General features: G+C 48.0%; 2 protein-coding genes across 5 annotated transcripts; both read right to left on the bottom strand.

Annotated features, from left to right (window-relative positions):
- Positions 1-269: 269 nt before the first annotated feature.
- LOC120650215 (FT-interacting protein 3-like) lies at positions 270-3,878 on the bottom strand. Its single transcript, XM_039927249.1, has one exon. It carries the CDS (start codon positions 3,710-3,712, stop codon positions 551-553), a length of 3,162 nt encoding a protein of 1,053 aa, XP_039783183.1. The 5' UTR covers positions 3,713-3,878; the 3' UTR covers positions 270-550.
- Positions 3,879-10,635: 6,757 nt separating this feature from the next.
- LOC120650213 (CCR4-NOT transcription complex subunit 3-like) lies at positions 10,636-19,995 on the bottom strand. Of its 4 annotated transcripts, none has more exons than XM_039927248.1 (17): positions 19,783-19,995; positions 19,541-19,672; positions 17,703-17,819; positions 17,039-17,089; positions 16,530-16,619; positions 16,278-16,424; positions 16,018-16,128; positions 15,769-15,837; positions 15,013-15,483; positions 14,734-14,922; positions 13,493-13,660; positions 12,908-12,971; positions 12,623-12,744; positions 11,629-11,898; positions 11,411-11,545; positions 11,124-11,299; positions 10,636-10,969 (listed from the first exon to the last, which is right to left on the bottom strand). In XM_039927248.1, the coding sequence occupies exons 1-17, from the start codon at positions 19,873-19,875 to the stop codon at positions 10,894-10,896; spliced, it is 2,481 nt and encodes an 826-aa protein (XP_039783182.1). In that variant the 5' UTR covers positions 19,876-19,995; the 3' UTR covers positions 10,636-10,893. The 4 variants fall into 4 exon arrangements, with proteins under 4 accessions (XP_039783182.1, XP_039783181.1, XP_039783180.1 ...); XM_039927247.1 differs by having other exon boundaries at positions 17,703-17,840; positions 19,783-19,962; XM_039927246.1 differs by having other exon boundaries at positions 14,734-15,483; positions 19,783-19,993.
- Positions 19,996-20,415: the final 420 nt, after the last annotated feature.

Raw genomic sequence — 20,415 nt, 5'->3', positions numbered from 1 at the left:
TTTGAATCACAATTTTGCACTTGGCTTCTCATGTTGGGACAGCTCTAATGGAAAACATCCTTTACATGTCGGGAGTCGGGACCATCCATCCATGTCTCATCTTCAATTAGAGCAGGAATGCAGGACTGAAGATGAAAATGCAATACATGAGTCAGTTATTCAGTTTTGAAGTGTACAGTACTGTACCAAAATCAAAGCATTGTACTGTTGTTGCCAGAGCAAGAATGTTTCTGGCAGGAATTCAATGCAGTTTGCCTGCAACGGTCAAATTTTCCACCGATGAATGGTAGCCATTTCATCTCATTTCACCCCGATCAGGCAGGCAATCAACCGGATGATCCCTATGTAAATCCGAAATTCGGGAAACTGATTACATAAACGAATGAATAAAATACACATTATTATTGCTGTTGCTAGCATCGATCAGGAAGCCTCATCAACCGAGGCTTGCTGGCTGCAACAGCTGACCAAACCATCTGACACAGCGGGATCAAAACATGATGGAAGAAGAAAACTAGACTGATCAGCGATCAGTAGTCTCAGCATGAGACTAGAGGACCCGGTCTGAGAGAGACGGCAGGCGGCGGAAGAAATTGAAGCCGGCGGAGGGCATGTCGCCGCGGAACCTCGGGTGCCGGAGGTAGTAGAACCCCATCCCCAGCAGCAGCACCTTGAACGGCACGGCGTAGAGCACCAGCGCCGCCAGCAGGCAGACCACCGCGAACACCCCCGTCGCGCGCGGGTCGCGCCAGGAGAGCAGCGCCTCGACGCGCTCCCCCTGCGCCGCCACGTCGCCCAGCAGCGTCTGCGCGCGCCCGGCCACGGCGCGCAGCCGGTCGTAGCGCATCCGGACCACGTCGGCGGGGCGGCACGAGGGGAGCCCGTCGAACTCCTCGTCGAGCTCGTCGGGGCTCACGCTGTCGACGTGCGACAGCCGCGGGTCCATGCCCGCCGGCTGCCGCGGCCGGGCGCGGTAGCGCCAGAGGAGGACCAGGAACAGGTAGAGGCAGACGGTGGGCAGGATCATCTCCGGGCAGAGCACGACGGCGACGAGCAGCGCGTGCACGAGCACGGTGGTCGGCGGGTGCGCCCAGGTGCGGACGCGGTGCGCCCACCGCACCGCCGTGGCGACGTGCGAGAGGCAGCCGACGACGCGGAACCAGTTGGCCTTGCTCCGGCGCATGCTCCACGAGTGCGTGTCCGTGTCCAGCAGGTACTGCACCACCTCCGGCCCCAGCGGCGGCTCCGACCGCGCCAGCCGGCCCGACACGATGCGCATCGCCGTGTGCCGCAGCACGTCCTGCTGCGCCGGGCCCAGCGGCTTGACGTAGTGCATCCGCGGCAGCAGCGGGCTGCCGTACGCCTGCATCAGCGTGAGCCACGAGGGGCAGGTGAACCGGATCGCCAGCTCCAGCTCGCCCACCTTGCGGACGCCCACGGGGTGCACGGCCGTCAGCGGGAAGGTGTTGGTGTACACCCGGTTGGTGTCGAGCGTGGAGAGGCGGACGCGGAGCTTGCCGATGCGCGAGTCCTTGGCTGGGGTGTCGCCGCCGGCGGCCTTGTACCGGACGTTGTCGAAGACGGCGATGGTGAGCACGGTGCAGGGGTCGAACACGTCCCACGCGTACTGCTCGTTCCACCGCGGGTTGAACTGGTCCAGGATGGTGCGCGTGCGCGCCCACTTGGGCCCGTACTTGAGCACCACGTACGCGTCCGTCGACCCGCTCGCGCCGTCCTTGGCGATCTTCATCGGCACCAGGTTGGCGGCGCCGCGGACGCCCACCTCCAGCATCCCCACCGGCGGCTTCGACAGGTGCTTCGACGCCGCGCGCACGTCGCTGGCCACGTTCGCCGCCTCGTCCAGCACGTGGTACCCGCCCTCCAGGCACACGCGCACGTGCACCCGCCCGGCGTACGGCCGGGCCTCGTCGCCGCACAGGTTCAGCCACCGGGACGGCGGCTCCACGCGGTCGTCGGCCCGCCGGTGCACCGTCGACAGGGGCACGCGGGCCTGCCCCACCGCCTGCCCGGAGAACACGTCCTCGACGGCGACGGTAAGGAACGGGTCGAACGGCTCCGCGGCGACGAAGAGCAGGTCCTCGTTCCAGCTCGGGTTGGAGGTCCCCGCCGCCGCGCTGCCCAGCGGGACGCGCCCGGTCTTGAACACCTGGGCGCCTAGCTGCGCCTTGACGTAGAGCTCCGGGAACATGGGGCCGCACTGCTTCACCTTGGCGTCCGGCGGGGACGGAAGGCGCAGGTCCTGCGCCTGGATGACGCTGAGGCGGAGGTACCAGAGTTTCGGGGAGAGGTACGCCTTGGAGCGGGTGTGCACCAGGTAGCCGCCGGAGTCGGAGTGCCACGCCTCCTGGAACGCCTCGTCGACCTGCGTGCCGACCCACACGGCGAGCATGACGTCGCAGGCCGCCGCGCCGTCCTCGGAGCCGTGGCCCTCGAGGGTGTACCACTGCGGCGCGAGGGCGCTGTCCGGCGGCGACCGCTTCGGGACCTCCTGGAGGTCGAAGGAGACGAAGCCCAGGTGGGCATCCGCAGGGACGGGCTCCCCCTCCTTGGCCGGTTTCTTGGCCTCCTCGTGAACGGTCACCTCCAGCGAGGTGTCGGTGAGGCTGTCCTTGTGGAAGGCGAACACCAGGTCCCACTCGTCGGCGGCCGTGGCGGCGCGCGTGCGCACGGCGTGGGTGCCGATGGCCAGCTGCGCGTACAGCGGCTGGCCGCCGCCGTGGCGCTTGGCCTTGAGGAGCCGGACGAAGAGGTACGGCACGCGATCCACCAGGTCGTACGACGCGCTGGCGCCAGACGCCGCCATGCTCTTCTCGGCGGCGCTCTGGGGGCGGATCTCCAGGTCGCCGGCGATCCCGGCGATCGCCAGGTCCTTCTTCGAAGGCGAGGGCGGCGGCGCCTGCTTGGATGGAGACGGCGGCGGCGCGGCCGCGTCCTTTTTGTCCTCCTCCTTAGCCTTGCCTTCCTCCTTCGGCTTCCCACCGTCCTTCTTTCCATTCTCCGGCGACTTCTTCTTGCCGCCCTTGTCGTCCTTCTTCTCCGCCGCCTCTGGTTTGTTCTCCTCCGTTTTGGCCTCCTCCGCTTTCTTCTCCTCGGCCGGCGCCGCCTCCGCCTTCTTCTCCTCAGCCGGCGCGGCGGCGGCGGCAGCAGCCGCATCCGGCGCCTTCCCTTCTTTCCCCTCGGCCGGCGCCTCCTTCTTGTCCGCCGCCGCCGCATCGGCGCCCTTCTCCTCGGCAGCCGGCGCGGCGGGCGGCGGCGGCGGTGGGTCGTCGACGAACCAGATCTTCAGCCCGATCTCCCCCTTGATCTGCGAGAAGACGCTCCGCTTCTCGAGCGGGTAGTAGACGAGCGCCTCGTCCCCGGCCTTGGCAAAGGAGGCGCCCGCCACCTTGACCTTGCCGAGGAAGGTGCCGCCCCGGCGGCCGCTGCCCGTGGCGGCGATGGCCTTCTTGTCGTTGTAGAGGTTGAGCTCGAGCGTCTCGGAGGCCATGGCGTCCGGGTCGTGGACGAGGAACTCGAGGCGCTCCCCCCACTGCGGGTTGAGGTCCCGCGGGCGCGTGGCGGTGCGGCGGCGCTGGCCGTCGAAGTCGACGACGGCGTAGGCGCACGCCGTGCCCTGGCCGTCCTTGGGCATCAGGTTCCGCGCGTTGCAGACCTCCACCACCACCCGCCGCCGCGCCCCCTCCGCCACCATCGCGGGCGCCGCCGGGGTGGGAAAAGGCTACTACTCGGTTCCGATCCCCTGGAAGCTTCTCCTCGGCGGGGCTGGGTGTGTGTTGCGAGGGAGAATATGACCGTTGGAGAGGAGAGGAGCGGAGAGAGAAGCTGGAGTGGACTGTGCTGTGAGAGAGTGAGAGGCGGAGGCGGGGTTTAAAAGGGTGGGGCAACGGGCGGGGAGGAGGCGGGCCCCACGGACACGTCGGACGGCCGTGCGCGCCACGTGGGCGGGAGGCCTGCGGGCACGGAGACTTGTCCGGTAGCGGTTCCGGTGCCGTGGCATACTGGCACCGGGCTGGGCTGGGGCGGCGACTGCCTGGCGGGTTTCCGGTAACGGCAACGGCATTGACGCGACGGGACACGGCACGAGCGGCCGGCGGCGGAAATCCCGCGCCGCCGGGCTGCGTGCACGGCCTCGGCGCGCGCCTGTTCGGGTGCTGTGCTTCGCGCTGGGATCCTTTTCGGGGATCGTTGCGTCGCGTCGCGTCGCCGCCGGGGCGTGGGGTGCGCTCTGACGGGTGGGGCTGGCTACGGTTTAGTACTTCATTATCACTTTTTTTCCCTCGAGAAAGAGTATCACTTTTATTTGAAGAGGGGGAACCTACGGATTTGGAGATGCTGCATTGCATTGTTTCATGGCTGTGTTGGCGTGACCAAGCTACTTCCTTCCTTCTAAATTATAGATTATTTTGATGTTTTAGATACATGTTATTTCCTGTAAATCTACTAGATATAATGTATATTTAGTGTTGCCGTGAATAAGCTACTTTCCCATTGTAGATTATTAATTGTTTTGGCGTTTTCTAGATATATAGTATTTTCTATAAATCTAGACAGGTGCAAAGCAAATGTTATCATCTAGAAAAGCTAAAACAATCTATAATTTAAAATAGAAAGAGTATTTGTTACAAGAGGTCTAACGTTATAAAGAAAAATTATGCTTGTGTTTCTTTGACCATCTCGACCTTGTACCGCTCATCAATTGTTGGTGGGTTGACAAGTATGCAACCGTGGACGACACCACATCAAATCTCTTTCATGTTTTCTAGTACTCTTCCCTCCCCACCGCCCTCCACGATGGAATCCATCTCCCAGCCTCCCTCTACTCCCATCTAGGGATACTTTGAAGATGCACCTGGATCGGGAGAGTGGAGTTTCACAGTAGTTCCGATGCATGCCGCTCCGTCCTGTAACACCCTGCCTCGCGGACAGTCCGCTTGGGGCGGCGGACGGTCCGCGACGGCCCTGTTTCAACCACTCCGAGACCGAGGTTCGTCGATCGCCGCCACGTGCCGACCGTCGAGGTCGTCCCCGGCCACCCCAGTACACCGCATTGAAGGCGTACAACTCCCCTCCACCCACCCGCGCCCACTCTTCCTCTCTCTCTCTCAGTTCACTCTCCCTCTCCCTCCCGACGCCATGGACGGAGCTTGAGCTCCTCCCGTTCGCCGGCCGATTTCGCGAGCTCCCCTCCATGGATTTCAAATCCACCGCACCCAAAGCTCAACCACCTCCCTAGCTCCCTCCTCAACCCCTCCAACCACAGCCACAACCCCCCACCTCGCCGGGAATCCCGGATTCCCTGGCCGCCAGTTCAAGTTTCGCCCCAAACTCGACCTCGCCGTGGAACTCCATCGCCCGGCCACCATTTCTTTCGTCCAAGGGCTCAAATCGACTGTAAGTGAGCCACTCATGTTCGTGCTCCCCTCGTTCCTCGACATTCACATCGTTTCCACGCACGTTCTCGACAAAGTCATTTTGACCGCCACGGGCCGCACGTCGCCGACTAGGTTAGGTTTGATTTCTTCGCGTGCATCACCCATGCCCGTGTGCATCTCGTCCAGTAGATGGTGTAGTGCTGGCCTCGCCGTCGGTCGGGCCACCGTCGGCGGGAACGACGCGCCGCGCTACCGCGCCGGCATCACTGGTGGCGGCGCGCGGTGTCAAAAGATATGAACTGTGGACGGTCCGCCTAGGAGGGCCGGACAGTCCGCAAGTCAGGTTAGAAGTTGTCCAGAGACGTTGTTGTCTCTGATGGTTTCGCAGAATTGAACTACGAACGGTCCGCTATTGGAGAGCGGACAGTCCGCCGTAGAGTTCGAGATTTGTCCAGAGACGATGTTGTCTCTGGTGGGTTTCGCAGGGTTGAACTGCGGATGGTCCGCTATTGGAGGGCGGACAGTCCACCGTAGAGTCTAGAATTTTGTCCAGAGATGTTGTTGTCTCTGGTGGATTGATAGAGTTAAACTGCGAACGGTCCGCCAAGGAAGGCCGGACGGTGCGCAGTAGAGTTTAAAATTTGTCCAGAGGCGTCGTTGCCTCAGGTGGTTTTGCGGAGTTAAACTGCGGACGGTCCGCTATTTGAGAGCGGACAGTCCGCCGTATAGATTTGAAATTTGTCCAGAGAGGTAGTTGGTTCTGGTGGGTCTGCAGAGTTGTATCGCGGACGGTCCACCACTTGGGCGCGGACAGTCCGCAGGGCATTCCAGTTGAAGTATAGTAGTTACATCATAGAGCTGCACTCAATTATTTCATATGCATTCGTGTAGCATCCGTCGTTGAGGACGTCGTGTATGAGGTGATAGCGGCACCGTAGGAGCAGCCGGATCAAGCCCAGGAGGAGAGGCGTGAGAACCCGGCCCAAGGCCCGTCTGACTGTAGCTCTGAGCAGCAGCCCGAAGGCAAGCCCCGGTGCATGCCCTATTATTTCAAATTTGACACCTATATATATTTCTAATACTTGTGCATTAGGTTTCAGAATTGATTGGAACCCTAGTTGCATTATCCCTAGGTTTCCTTGAGTATACTAGTATGAATAGGACGATAGACACGCTATGCTTACTAGATCTCGGTAGAAGTCGAGTGATTTCTGCCCACTCGCGAGATATAGGATATCTCATTATTGTGAATATATGGAATATTGGCATATGTAGGAAAGGAAAAGAATTGGGAGACCGGGCAGGGAAAGGTTAGTCCGTCTGTGTCGGTTAAGGACCGTTCGTTGTCTGGCTCTGTAATCATGTTTGAATTGTACTAGCCGCATACCGGGAGTAGGAGGTAGTCAAAACCGGTAAGCCGAGTACTGCCTTGCTTCGAAAGTACAGAACTTCTACCCACCCCTTAGGGCGAGTCGAGTGGCCGCGGAGAATTGGGATTGCATGAGTTTACTTTTGGTGGTCTCTCGTAGAGTTCAGCTGAATATATGCAGCTGGGGCGGTTCTGTAGTTCGAGGCGGGGAGGGAAAAGGTTGGTGTGTGGGGTCCGACCGGGCTTTTGCGTGCCATGTTGGTTAGGTCCACCTTGCAAGATTATAACGGATCGATTCGCCGTCAGTCGCTCTCGGATATGAGCACCTTGATCGCAGCACCGCATCGTAGTAATGCTTTATGGAATATAAGTGATGTTTGGAAATTGTTATCCTGGATTAATATTCTATGTTTGTTATGGTTGCTTACAAGATGCAAATACTAGTCGATGATTTAAACATATAGAATATGGTGCTAAAAGTTGAAATTAAGGATTCACTTTAGAGGCTTTTTCTGCAAAATAACCACCAGCCAAATGCCTTGCATGTCTAGGTATGTGGATTAAGTTATACCACTTGTCGGGTAAGTCTTGCTGAGTATTAGTTGCTCAGGGGTTTTGTTGAAATATTGTTTCAGGACACACAGACGTAGACTTCTGTTCCTGCTGCGTTAAGTTCATCCGTCGGGATGCAGAGGGATGGGAGGTTGTGGAGACAGACACTTAGTTAGCGAACTCCTCGGTGTCCACTTGTGGTAGTCGAGGAGTCCACTTGTGGTAGTTGTAGGTCCTCTATGCGAACCTTAGTTTCGGCAATGTAAAGTTGTAAATTATGTTTGTATTCAAATTTGGTTTGTAAAATTTATGGCAGAGTCTTGTGTATATTTCTATATTTTCGAATTTGTGTCGTACTTGTACCATCTGCACTCACCTTCGCGTGGGACTATCGGTGTTGTTTCGATCGGGACGTGGGTTGAGAAAGGACTGTCAAATTAAACCATTAAACTAATGCGTCCGATGTATTTAAATAACAACTATTAAATTTAATTTAAAATTTTAATTTGGCGATTCCATCCCTACGTCCTCCCGGGCTCCCAGCGGAGTGAGGGAGACACGCTCTAGTGGACGCCGCGGAGCCATGGGCGCGCTGCCCGTCCAGGAACTGCGGGCTAGCGCCACCATGCATCCACCTTGCACGCGCCGCCGATCTCCAAACGGTCGCATCAAATCCGTGGCGCATTCAGCTCCACCCCCGCGCGCCTTCACTGCCCCCCGGCAAGCTCGCAGTGTGGTCGGTGGCGGCTAGCAGCTATCCCTGACAGCAGCGGCGCTGCTCCACGCCTCCACCGCCTTTGCGGACGTGATCGAGCGCGGCCCCACTGCAGCTGCAGCCCTCCGGGCTGCTAAATGGCAAAAGCTCGCGCGCGGGGGGATATGGCCTTGGCCGGACTCCTGCCGCCGTACGGGCGGCCGTGTCGCGCATCGCGGGCAGCTCGCAACGTTCGAGTCGCATTATTGCTCGCCGGCGACGCGCGAGCGGCCGCAGTGCGCCGGCCGGCCCCCGAGACCCAGCCCGTTGATTTTTTTTTGTTTTTGTTTTTTTGTTGAGATTAACCCGACCCATTGATGATGAGACACTGATGGATCCAGACGACAATCGATCGGCAAATGTCTTGCTCTTGCAGACTTGCAGTGTGCACGAGCCCGTAGCAAGTACAGTAGCACTGTACCCTGGAGCGCACATACGCCGATACGCGACGAACCTGACCCGACCAGTATGGCACTGTACGGGATTCCGAGAAGGGACCGTCGTTTGGGCGAGGCTGCGGCCCGGCCTGCCATCCAGACCAGCAGAGAGAGATGCGATGCGCGGTCATAGCTTAGTCTCAGTGGAAGTTTTATGGGCATAGATACCTACCTAGACTGAAAACTAGGTAATCGTGCCAGATGAGTTTCATGGTGATGAAACTCTCATCACATTCTATGAAATTCTATTCTTCTATCTCTTTGGCACGTCAATAAAATTGATGATATTTAATGTCATAAAACTCTTCATGAAACTCCACTAAAACTGACCTTATTAGCACCCGTTGACCACACGCGGTGGATTAGCGCCGGCGACCAGCATCACCGAGCAGTTTTTAATTATTGGATCAGAGCAAGTAAAAGGCTACGAGCATCTACTCGGACTGTACTACGTGTACACTGTACACGAGCGCTCCACCTGCTGCAGGTGAGGTGATCATGCGCTGGCGACCTGGCGTGCTGCGGCAAAATAAACCTTATACCTTGCGCATCATCGGCTCTCTAGATAGCTTGCATGCTCGCCTCGTAATAAGCTGCATGATCCTCCACGTCGATCGATCATATCCCAGCGATTTGGATCCCACGCACACCACGTGCTAGTGCGCCGCATCTGCGTGTCGTTGATTTGTTCTTTTCTTTCTCTCCGCATGATTCCATATGTAGCCGCGATCGATTTGCAGGCTCTAATTAAGCCCATGACTCCGTGTCAGCGTTACTGGTACTTTGTTCCCCCAGTATATGCGAGGGCCGTACGGCCTTAACAGTGAACGCACGGGGTACCTGACCTGATCGACCGACACGATGCAGAACACACAACAGATATCTATCGCCGTCTCCTTCTCAACGGCTCCACTGCAGCATCAATTTGTGCTGGGCGAAATCAAAATGAGCAGGCAGCTCGACATCCCAGGATTCCCCTGCTGGCGGCGAGATAGAGAGATGCACTGACCGGGGGATGCGTGCAGGACAGCAGGAGGATGTACTGTACTACCTCCGTCCCCCCAAAACCGTTTCGTTTAGAAATTTTCAAACATGTTATTAATACTAGAAAATGACATGTTACCTCTAATTAACTATAGCAGTTCTGAATGAAGACTGTGCTGTTTATTTTGTTCTCTAAATTCTCAATAAATACAAATGCATTGGAACTAGAAAAATAACATCTACTCAAACATTTAATTGACTGCATGTCCTTCCCAATACAATTCTTTTTTGGTATTTGATATTACTTTAATTAGATAGACTTTACTACAATCTAGATGAACAATTTTTGTGAGAAAAAATTTGAAGAAAATAAACAGTCTTTCCGGGACGGAAAGAGTACTACGCTTCGTCGAATTACTGTCTCATCGATTACGTCAGCTACAGAGCATTGGCTTGTCGAAGAGATCCATCGTTCTAGGAAGTGCCGAAGTGGGCCGGAGGGCGGGTAGCCCCTTTGCTGGAGAACGACACCCACGACCGACAGGGAAAAAAAATGAGGCGACTCATTTCCCCCCGAAAAGAGATATATAGGTGTATATGGGTCCGTCACCACATCACCACGGTTTCTAATATTATTCGACCAATAGCTTGTATACAAATATAGTACTTTAAATAGGAAGATTTGCATATTAAAAATGTGCGTTTCGGTATAAATCTAGTGACAACAATCTCATTTGGAAATTGTTGTAAACATGTAGCACCAAATTTACGTTGTTAACTCACAAGGGGAAAACTTCAATACTTTTACCTCCATTTAAGTTTGCTACGAAACATGTAGCACCAAATTTATGTGGTTAATCCACAAGGATTTTTTGATAGATGACAAATAATCTACATGGACAAAATCCAGAAAATGAGGTAGCATTAGCTAGCGCGCTACAAACCTACAATTGGAAAATTATCAATTCAAAATGCAAGTAAAAGTTTGAACCAAAAAATTACTGCACATTCAAAAGAATTCAACTAAAAAGGACATTTCTCTTTTTTTTTTCAAAACAAGCTCCAACATTAAACTTTTTGGAAAACATCACTCAAAAGTTTTAGGTTCAAAACAGAAACTAGAAAATTGACAGGATTAAGCAGAAATTAAACACAGGCGCCAAGGAAGATGCATAATAAATTTCCGGGATCCATGACTCCGGCAGGCAGATTAAAACGACCATGTACAGCTGAGGCACACACGGTGCATTCAGAATCTAGAATGCACGGGTAGCTTAAACCTCACTCACAGTTCGGGAATTGTTCAAGAGAGTCCCGGATTTTAACAGTCAGTCGCCTTCCAAATGTTACAGGATTCACATTGGACAATGGCTCGATTAGACCTATTGCCATGTCGATGGCACTCTAGTTTGTCTGTACCGACAGCTCATCCTCAAGGTAGTTGTACTCAAATGTGAAGTCATTCTTGATTCTTTGGCACCTGCAGGCAGTGTTAATAACAGGTTAGAAGCCACCAGCACAACTGTAGCACCTTATATGCCACCTTACCGAGTAAACAAATACATAACCCATTTGGCAATGTTGAGGTGTCATTGCCACGCGAACAAACATAAATGTAGTGAGGGCCCACGTACCATCCTGAGCCATCATCGGTGACATGAAAATCAAAGTACACATAGGAGCCTCGCTCATACTCATCAGTCGTAACTTGTGGCTCCACATGCCGCTGGAACCAAGTGTTATACCTCCTATGAAATCTCCATGATTGCTTCTTCAATTCTTTAGCAGCCAAGTATTGTTGGTATGTGTTCTATAGCAGCAAAAAGAACATCATTAGGACCAAACAATTGACAACTGCTGAAAACTCGCTGCTTATGGCAGGAAAACAACTCCAAAGTTGGAAAGAACTAGGAGAACTAACCTGTTGATAGTAGAATGCAAAGAACAGCATATCCGTAGCCAATGTGTCGCTACCAATTCTTTCCCAAAAGGTAGGATTTGATACAATCGGTGCCTGAATTTGAGGGTAACTAGCAGGGGTGACTGCAGGATGCCGCTGAAAATGAAGGTATATAAAGAAATTAGAAAAATATACTCAAACCTCAGTAGCAGGCACCAATATCGTGCAAAAACCCATACCGGAACATAAGTTTTAGCACGCTCTGAGTCCTTGGGTTGTGGAAGCTTATGGAATGCAGCTTCAAGCATTTGCAAATTATAAAGTTGATCGTGACCAGAACTTGCAGAGGTTCCAGTGAGGTTATCCCCGATTGCACCAAGATCAGGCATACTTCTTCGCCCAATAACACCAACAGCTGATGATGACATTCCAGGTTGCAAAGGCTGCCCAGGTGATAGATCAGTTTCCCTAGGCAGCTGACTGTTTTCAGCTGCAGGTGCTGAAGGATTCTGTGAAAACAAAACCAAAAGATTGTGTTGAGATATTACAGGAAGCTAAGCACAGAACAGCAGAATTCCAAGCAGTGTTTTGACTTTTGACAGGAGCAAAAAGATTATGTGCAGATTGGTTGGAATGTCATTTAAAGAGTACAGGAGGGTAAGTCAAGTAGCTTGCGTGGATCATAAGAATAATGGTCCATCACATAGATGATCATTATAAAAATAAGAAGTTCGGAACCTTGAAGAGAAAGACAGGATATGCAAAACGTGAACTAATGCAATAACATGTTAGCAACCACACATTAGTTTCCCAGGACATAAATGCTTCAACTGTCCATTGGATGTTTAGCAAGGATTAAAGTATCTACATATATCAAGTTCTCAAAATTTCAGTGGTACACAAAAACCTGAAATGTTATAATCTTCTGTGTTTTCCTTGATGAGTGACGTATTCATAGTTCCTAAGGTATTTCATTTTCCATATTTGATACATTTATACGCATAATTGACCGTCTATTGACATGCTTTGCTTTTTAGGAGCAATCGCGCTGTTGTAAATCTAACTTTAAGTTGAGTTCCTCTATATAACTGATTTTATAACTAGGTAAATTCAGCTTTTCATATTAATTCATTTTTCAAAGTAACTGAACTCAGTTACCTAATACGGTTTGAAAAACAAATAACACAGCCACAGCTGGTTTCATGAGCGGTCATGTGAAACAGGTTGACATACCGGATAAGGAATCTTTGTGTCATCTTCACTTGTTTGTTTATTTGCTCCAGTTGTTGCAGCAGATTCAACACCAACATCTTCAGCCAAACTTTGTTGTTCTTCACTTTTTACATGGCCAGCATCTGAACAGACAGGTACAAGGCACACAATAAACAATTAATCATCTTAACTTAGACACTTGAAACTTTTTGCCCAACTAAAAGTCAGTGTTCAGTGCATTTTCTTTAGAAATGGGGGCTTATGAATTATGGCGTTGCAGATGACATGAGAAAGCAGAGGTCATACCTGATACTTGAGCTCCAAGCCCAAGGTTCACTTGGGAGGATATAGAGGAACTCTGTGAGTTAAACTGCATAAATAAACTAATCAATAGTGCATAAGCAGGGACGTGTGCACATTGAGGATTAAAAGATAGTAAATCACATTCAGGATTATGAGTGTTAGCCTAAACGGTAAACACTAAACATACGGTCACCTACCGTTTTAACTCTTTATTCGGACTAAACGGCCATTTAAACAGGTTAAATGGTCATTAAATGGATAAACGGCTGATTAAACGGACATGGCTAACCAGTGTGTAGCATTTATACAGCGTGTAAGCAGGCTAAACGGCCGTGTAGGCAAACAGCGTTATCCCCACATCATTTCATTTTTAGTTGATTTGGTCATCAACAGATTATTAGCATGGTAGGCTGATAGCACCATGCAATGCAAGACTACAAAGTAGAACAGTGACAAACAGAGAACACACCTCAAGAAGAAAACACAGAATTTTAAAAAAAAAACATTCATGTGCTCAGCTAGTTAGATTTCTTAAATTGCTTGACATAATGCATCAAATTTTAATATTGTAGTAACAGAAGGAAGAACCTGTTGCAGAAGAGGATTTGGCTGCTGTGTAGGAAATTGCTTCTGATTTATGCCAGCTATATTAGAAACATTAAGAAGGTTGCCTTGCTGCTGCTGTACTTGGTGATATCTTTGTAGGTATTTCTCCCTTTGGTCGGCAGAAATCTCGGGCCTTCCACGAAATTGACTCTGGTAGCAGAGTGATAAAAATGTCATATAGGCAATAAAATATTTGCGATCCCAAGGAGGGATTATCGAAAGTTCAAAAGTGAAAAGTTCTCAGTAGAAAAGCATCAGTGAGCACTGAATGGAGAGAAACAATAAAAGTTCACAAATGAAATCAAGAAGCAACCTAGAATATCTTCCATATGATTTCAGTAACCCTCTAGTAAAAGAAAAGGCTGATATTTTGGACATTGAAATGGCCTCCAAGATGTGACTTTAAGAAGCAACTGTTATCATAGCATATTTGCAATACTTAGTAAAGTTGCAATATTGCAAAAGAATTTTCCTAGACAAATAATCTGTGCCATTTTCAATGCCCAATCAAAATATTAGCAAAGAAATTGATATGAAAAAATTTAAAATTTTTACTTGAATATCTAAATTGATACACACTTGTTTCCTTTTATATTGTCAAAATACAGGGAGTTCATGCAAATTTATTGATGTTTTACAATCACTGCCCTGATTTATCCCAAAATCCTACACACACTCAATAACTATCATCTGATGCTTACACTATACTTAAATAAGGGTAGCTTGGTCATTTTCTCTTCTAATTGCCTTGATTTCATACCATGGGCTCTTGTCCCCACTCCTAATACACCCTATAAGTTTAACAGAGGTACAAATACTCCAAAACATCACTGAAATTACTGTATGAAGTAGCTGATAGACTAAGAAACTGAATATTTCCTTGAACCATTAACTTATACTCCCTCCATTCTGTTTTGATAGCTATATTTCACCTTGACACAATGACCAAAGAAAATAACCTTATCATATAATAAATGCAACACAAACTTTTTTGTTGGTCCTCCAATCTTTTAACTGGGAACCCCTCATTACTAGTGCTATTTATTGCCACAGCCCATGCCAATAGCAAATATAGCTGCCATTTATGAACATTTGAGAAATATAGCTATCAAAAGAGAATTGAGGGAGTATATGGCACACCGATAAATATTTTATGAAGTATGATCAAGTGAGCAAGGGCAAGTGGACTATAAAAATAAAATAGCAAAAGAAGAGGTACATACAGTTTCACTTTGATTTTGAAATGCACCAGCAGTTTGAGGCCTCCATTGAGCACCAGAAACAACTGGAGGAGAAAATACTCTTCCTCCAATAATAGGGTTTTCATTTGTACTAGCAGAGTCAGAGCTAATTGCATCATTAGTCCTAGGAACTTGCTGTGGTTGAACTTTATTACCAAGAGGCGAAACCAACTGTTGAGAAAGACCACCACTGTTAATCCTCTCGTCAGTGTTCAATAGATTTCTTTTGGACAAGTCATTTATTGCAGGAAGTGCACTAACCAATCCATTTCCTGGAACTGGACCAATATTTATGGGAGCTGTACCTAACGTCTGACTAGTTATTCCACGAGCTATGCCCCTACCAATTCCAATTTCAGTAATGGCAGGAGATGGTCTTCGTGGAGGAAAACTCATGCTGTCATCATCCTTCAAGGTGCTAGATAAGTTCGCAGGAATTGAGGTTACAGCAGGCATACTCTCTGGAGCATTTCGTGGAGTAGCTGAAGAAAGTATTGCAGCCGCTGTGGTAGGAACAGTCGGCCGCACAGGGGAATTAATTGTTTCCGCAGGGACAGAAAAAGCCACACTACCAGTACTGACAGCAATGGGCACAACTGGCACTGAAGGTCCAAGATTTCCACCTTTCGAAGGTGGTGTTTGTGGTGTTGATTCAGGATTGCTTTCTTGTGAAACCGTCTCCTCTGTTTGATCTTGTGATGTACTTTGTGAAGAAGTTGTTGATACAGTAGGCTGAAAAAGAAGAAATAGTTGTCAAGACAGCAGGCATAAAAGAATCAAAATAAGACTTGAGGCACGCCTGAAACATAACACCCTTATCATTTTTGGAGATGTTCTTATTGTACCAACAGAGTAGCAAAACCAAAGGAAATTGAAATGGTAGCTCCAAAGGGTAAAGGGAATGGACACACATTAACAGGTTAAGCATTAGCACTTTGAAATTCACAAGAAAGCAGCAGCAAAGCAGGCACTGTTTATCATATTCGAACAATAAATACAAGTACTAACAGCACATGCCTGAGTAGATGAAGTTGCAACTGAACTCTTCGTGCTCAAAACTGCACTAGTCGAAACAGAAGCAACACCCTGCAAATTATGAAACAATGCTGAAAAGCATATAACTACATCCAAAAGCCAAAAGAAAGAAGAAAAGGGTAAACACGTAAGGTGCAGGGAATCACATTAAATCTGTTAATTTTGCCTGTTGTTTCTATTAACATGATCATAAGAATCACAGAACCAGCATTTATAGCTTATAGCTTTTACCTTCACAAGACTGGAAGGAGCAAGTGAAACCATGTCTTCAAGTGCTTCAACCTTCTCCATAGGCAATGTGCTATAGAGATCCTCAACATCACTGAATTCATCAAAGTCTTCCTAAATATGAATGAATGAAATAATAAGGAACAAAGAAAAGGTCCATAATATGCCTGTATGCTACCACAATTAGCATGGAACAAAATCAAAAGAGGATATTATGAAAGCTAACTATGAGGAAAATAAGCTAAATATGAAGAAAATCACACCTGATTACGTTCAACATAGTCTTCAAGAAAATCTTTAACATCATTGACTTGCTCAGGACTCAACTCATCGTTATCCAAAAGTCTCAAGATTGACTCCAATTTCTTTATATGAGCTTTATGTCGCGTAATAGACTTCTCTAAATGTACCTAATTATGCAAAATCACTTAAGTTCTTATAGTACAGGTTATAGAAAAAGTTCCATAACACAGATTAAAACATGATCGGTATGAAACAAATACAACGGATCATACAAGTCGAGGTGGTCTTTGTTTTCCTTTTTTAATTGAAAGCCCTTCAACCTCTGCTTCAAAGTTATCAATCTGGCTTTCCAAATCACTAACCTGTAAAGATAACATGGCCCAGGAAGCACATTAGATATATTGCAAGCACTCACAACACGTCAGCAATTAAGAGCCATAGCAGGAGTCGTCAGAATTTTTTTTTAAAAAAAAACACTAGACAATACGTAAATTACAAGAGACAAATAAGGATCAGTGTGACACTTTCAGAGCAATCAAATCAAAGAAACTAGTTACACTCATTCTGAATTGTGTATCATCAGAATAAGAGAAATATTATTGAGGCAGAAGGGGCATAACCTATGTCATTAGGAATAAATTAAAAACTAATGTATTCTCAAACAACATAGCATCTATCCATATGTTGCAATTTAGTTATATAAATCAGTTATATAAAGAACAAAAAAGCAGACATGGAAACTTAAGAGTACAAAAGTAGCGGCTAACAATTTCCAACATACCACATTATTAAGCCAGTCCCTCGTTTCAGCTTTGGCCTTCTCTTTGGGATCCTGTACAAAATGAGATAATTATTAGCCAGGAAGTGGGAGCTGCATATATCGAGAAACATGGCAACTCAAGAAAAATAGTACAAGAGTAGTGGACTACTAGACTGTGATGAGTAAAATCAGCACTGAACAAGGTGTGTGAAGCAGGCATAAACCAAGAGCTGGATCAAATGAGATACAAAACAACTGATGATAAGCTAAAGCTTAAAATCATCCATACAACAACCATAGAAATGAGCGATGACTATTAATCTTCTTATCACTTAGAATAAATCATGAAGTAAACTCATGAGTGTAGATAAAGCAGTATTTAGTTCCTGGATGTCTAAGTAGCATCATTGAATTGTTGCATCTCAACGTCAACGCCAATGTTGAATACTTAGTTAACAGCTTTAAAAAGTTTAACTAGTTTAGGAAGAAATGTGCCTGAGAGGAATTAATCATACGAGACCTAAGAAATATTACCCTTACATGGCTACCCGAATAATAGTACAGAATAATTTATAACTAGTATCCTCAGACCTAAGCCTTACGAACAAAATATTATATAAAAGAACTGAATAAGCACACCAAGCTAGAAAACTATGATAGCACAAACAAAAGTACAAGAGCTTACAGTTTTTGGTTGCTGACCTAACCCTTCTTTTGAGAAGGCCTTGGTTTTTGTTTCTTTCTCACAAACTTTAAACCGTTCCATCTCTCGTTCAATCTGCTTCCGAGCATCCATCAGAGCCTGCTCATAAGAGGCACTAACCTATGTCAACATATATCACAATGGATTAAAATGAGAACAATAAGCTAAGTGCAACTAAAAAGTTATACCTACATTTGCAAATCAATAACACAACTTATGATGAAAAAACATTGTTTCACCAAAAAAGATAGAAACCGAGATGTAGAGAAAACTATTTATTGTAAATACCACATTTCTTAGAGCATCATACTAAATTTTTTTAATCAGGCCAAAAGTATATATTTGGATGGTCAAACTAGATTGCCAACAACAAGATGCCAATAAAGAATTGACTGCAACATGTGAGACCTGACCAATTTATGAACGAAAAAAAAAAACTACATCAACTCCAGAACCAACATTTTGCTACTGATTCAGTGAGATTTTGTCTCAAAGTTAGCAAAGGCTTAAGGACATTATAAATTCCAGCTGCTATGATTTATAAGGGTTGAGAGAACATATAAAACAAAATAGTGGCTTAAGTGAAGCAGATGCCTAAATCAAAATTCAAATGGAATCTCAAAACTGTGATTACGGCGCCTCAATCTAGCTATAGCCTTTGAAAACTACAAGGAGAGATGTAAAGCCCCGCATCATGAGCTGTAGGCAGCTATACTTCACACTAGAGGCAGAGATGGATACTAACAAAGTTCTTTAAAGTTTCTGAGTCTCTCAGGACTCCCTGACTTTAAAACATGAGATCTCCTAATTGAGACCTTCTGATAGATCTTTTGTGTATCAGTTCTTTTATTCCACAACCAAATAGATTTATAGTCCTTCACACTCCATCAAAAGAATGTTTCACTATAAGTCTATAAGTCTATTCTTTATTTGCAAACTCTGTTTAAAGCACAGTATGTTTTCTGTATTTCAATAAGAATGTGATTTACTCAGTATGTGGCTCCATAAAAAAATTCCAAATACAAATAGGCCATCCAGTAGCCTTGAGGAGCCAATGACACCCAGATTTTTGTTATAAACTGCCAGTAATGGACTACTCTTGCTAAATACAACAGATAAAAGGCATCCACATAGAACACTAAACGTAGATACATAACATTGTACAGAGAAAAAGTGAAGTGATTGGACTTGAGTGATCTCAAAGTCTCACTAAGTATCAGGTACCACCTACCTTCACAAGTTAACCTACCGAAAAAGGAAAAAACCCAAGATGAAAGCTACTGAGATCTAGGTAGCACGTGGACTAGCGGACAATCTTGACTATAGAAAAGCCAATAACAACAAAATCTGAATGCCTGTTATTTAATATGACAGTCTAGCATCATAAGTGCAAGAGAATTTAAATAATGGCACGGCTACTAAGGCCAAAAACGGCAAAAGAAAAGGAGCGTTATCAATAATAACCTAAAAAACCTTTTCACCCTTGATGCCGACAGGATAGACAAGAAACTAATTACATCAGGACACCTACGCCCTATCACCTGAATCATCACCGCTATGATATATCATAACTGATATAGGGTAACAGGAACAGATTCAATCAAGGTCCCTACTCACTGATCACCACCATACGCAAGAGCGCTTCTTCAAAACACCCGTCGACCTAGCAGTTAACTAAATACAACAGCATAACTGTACATAGATCGCTGCATGCAGCAAGCAAGCAGCAGCATTGCATGATTGCATCATAAACATCCCCCTGCCCCTCCATGTACAGACATCAAAGCGAAAGTAGGGGCAGGACCCGCGGCAATTCTCACCTTCTTGTCCTTGATCTCGCTGGATTGGATCCACGTCTTGATCTGGTCCCGGTACCGCTGCAACTTCTTGATCTCCTTCTTGAGGTCCGCCTCGAACTTCTCCTTCTGGTTCGCATTCTCGGTGTCGTAGACCTGCCCCCCCCCCCCCCCCCAAAAAAAAATCATCAGATAACTCGCCAAAGTCGGCGAGAAAAAAAGAAATCCGCAGGGGCAGAGAGAATTGCAGGAGGCTGGGGGCGTGCCTTGTTCCAGATGCTGTCGAAGACGTCGACACCCTCCTGGACCTTCTTGAGGACACGGTCGATCTCGCCCTGCAGCTTCCGACTGGCGCCCATGGCTGCGGCGTTGGGTGCCCTCGCGCTGGGGCACGGCTAGGGTTTACGATTTGGGGGCGAGCAGAGGGGGGGGGGGGGGGGGGGAGTGGTGGAGACTAGGGGAAGGAGACGACGAATTATTCGGTGCGGAGATCTGGGTGGGCTGCCTCCGGTGGGCCGATATCATCTTTTCGTTATGGCCGATGTGTTGGGCCGTGAAGCCCAGGTGTGAGCGACAACGTGGATAGCTAAAGTGGGCCCATGCTCGAGCGTTTTCAGGCTTGGCCCCCCTGGCTACACGGTTTTCATAAGTTCTTTTTCAAAAAAAAAATGTTACACAAAAGGAACTCTCTCTCTCTCTCTCTCTGAGTGTCTGTTTTATGAGTTCTATGGTGGTCAGTCTCAGGAATGAACCATAGCAGACCACTTCAAGATTTTTTATTAGCTACTATATATCGACATCACCTGAAAAAGGTTGAAGCCCGCAGGCATGAAATGGCGCATTTGATCTGAATTCTGAGTGTTAAACCTAAACTTTTACATTAAGAGGCTACCGTGTGT

This window comes from Panicum virgatum, chromosome 9K, assembly GCF_016808335.1.
Source record: "Panicum virgatum strain AP13 chromosome 9K, P.virgatum_v5, whole genome shotgun sequence".
Classification (NCBI taxonomy): domain Eukaryota; kingdom Viridiplantae; phylum Streptophyta; class Magnoliopsida; order Poales; family Poaceae; genus Panicum; species Panicum virgatum.
The sequence above is the reverse complement of the archived record's forward strand: the minus strand, read 5'-3'. Positions and strand labels throughout refer to the sequence as shown.

Coding starts and splice junctions, on each gene's coding strand:
- LOC120650215 (XM_039927249.1), bottom strand. CDS start 3,712: ATGGTGGCGGAGGGGGCGCGGCGGCGGGTGGTGGTGGAGGTCTGCAAC.
- LOC120650213 (XM_039927245.1), bottom strand. CDS start 19,875: ATGGGCGCCAGTCGGAAGCTGCAGGGCGAGATCGACCGTGTCCTCAAG. Junction 11,546..11,628: donor GTGCTAAAACTTATGTTCCG/GTATGGGTTTTT, acceptor CTTCATTTTCAG/CGGCATCCTGCAGTCACCCC. Junction 11,300..11,410: donor TTGCATTCTACTATCAACAG/GTTAGTTCTCCT, acceptor TTGCTGCTATAG/AACACATACCAACAATACTT.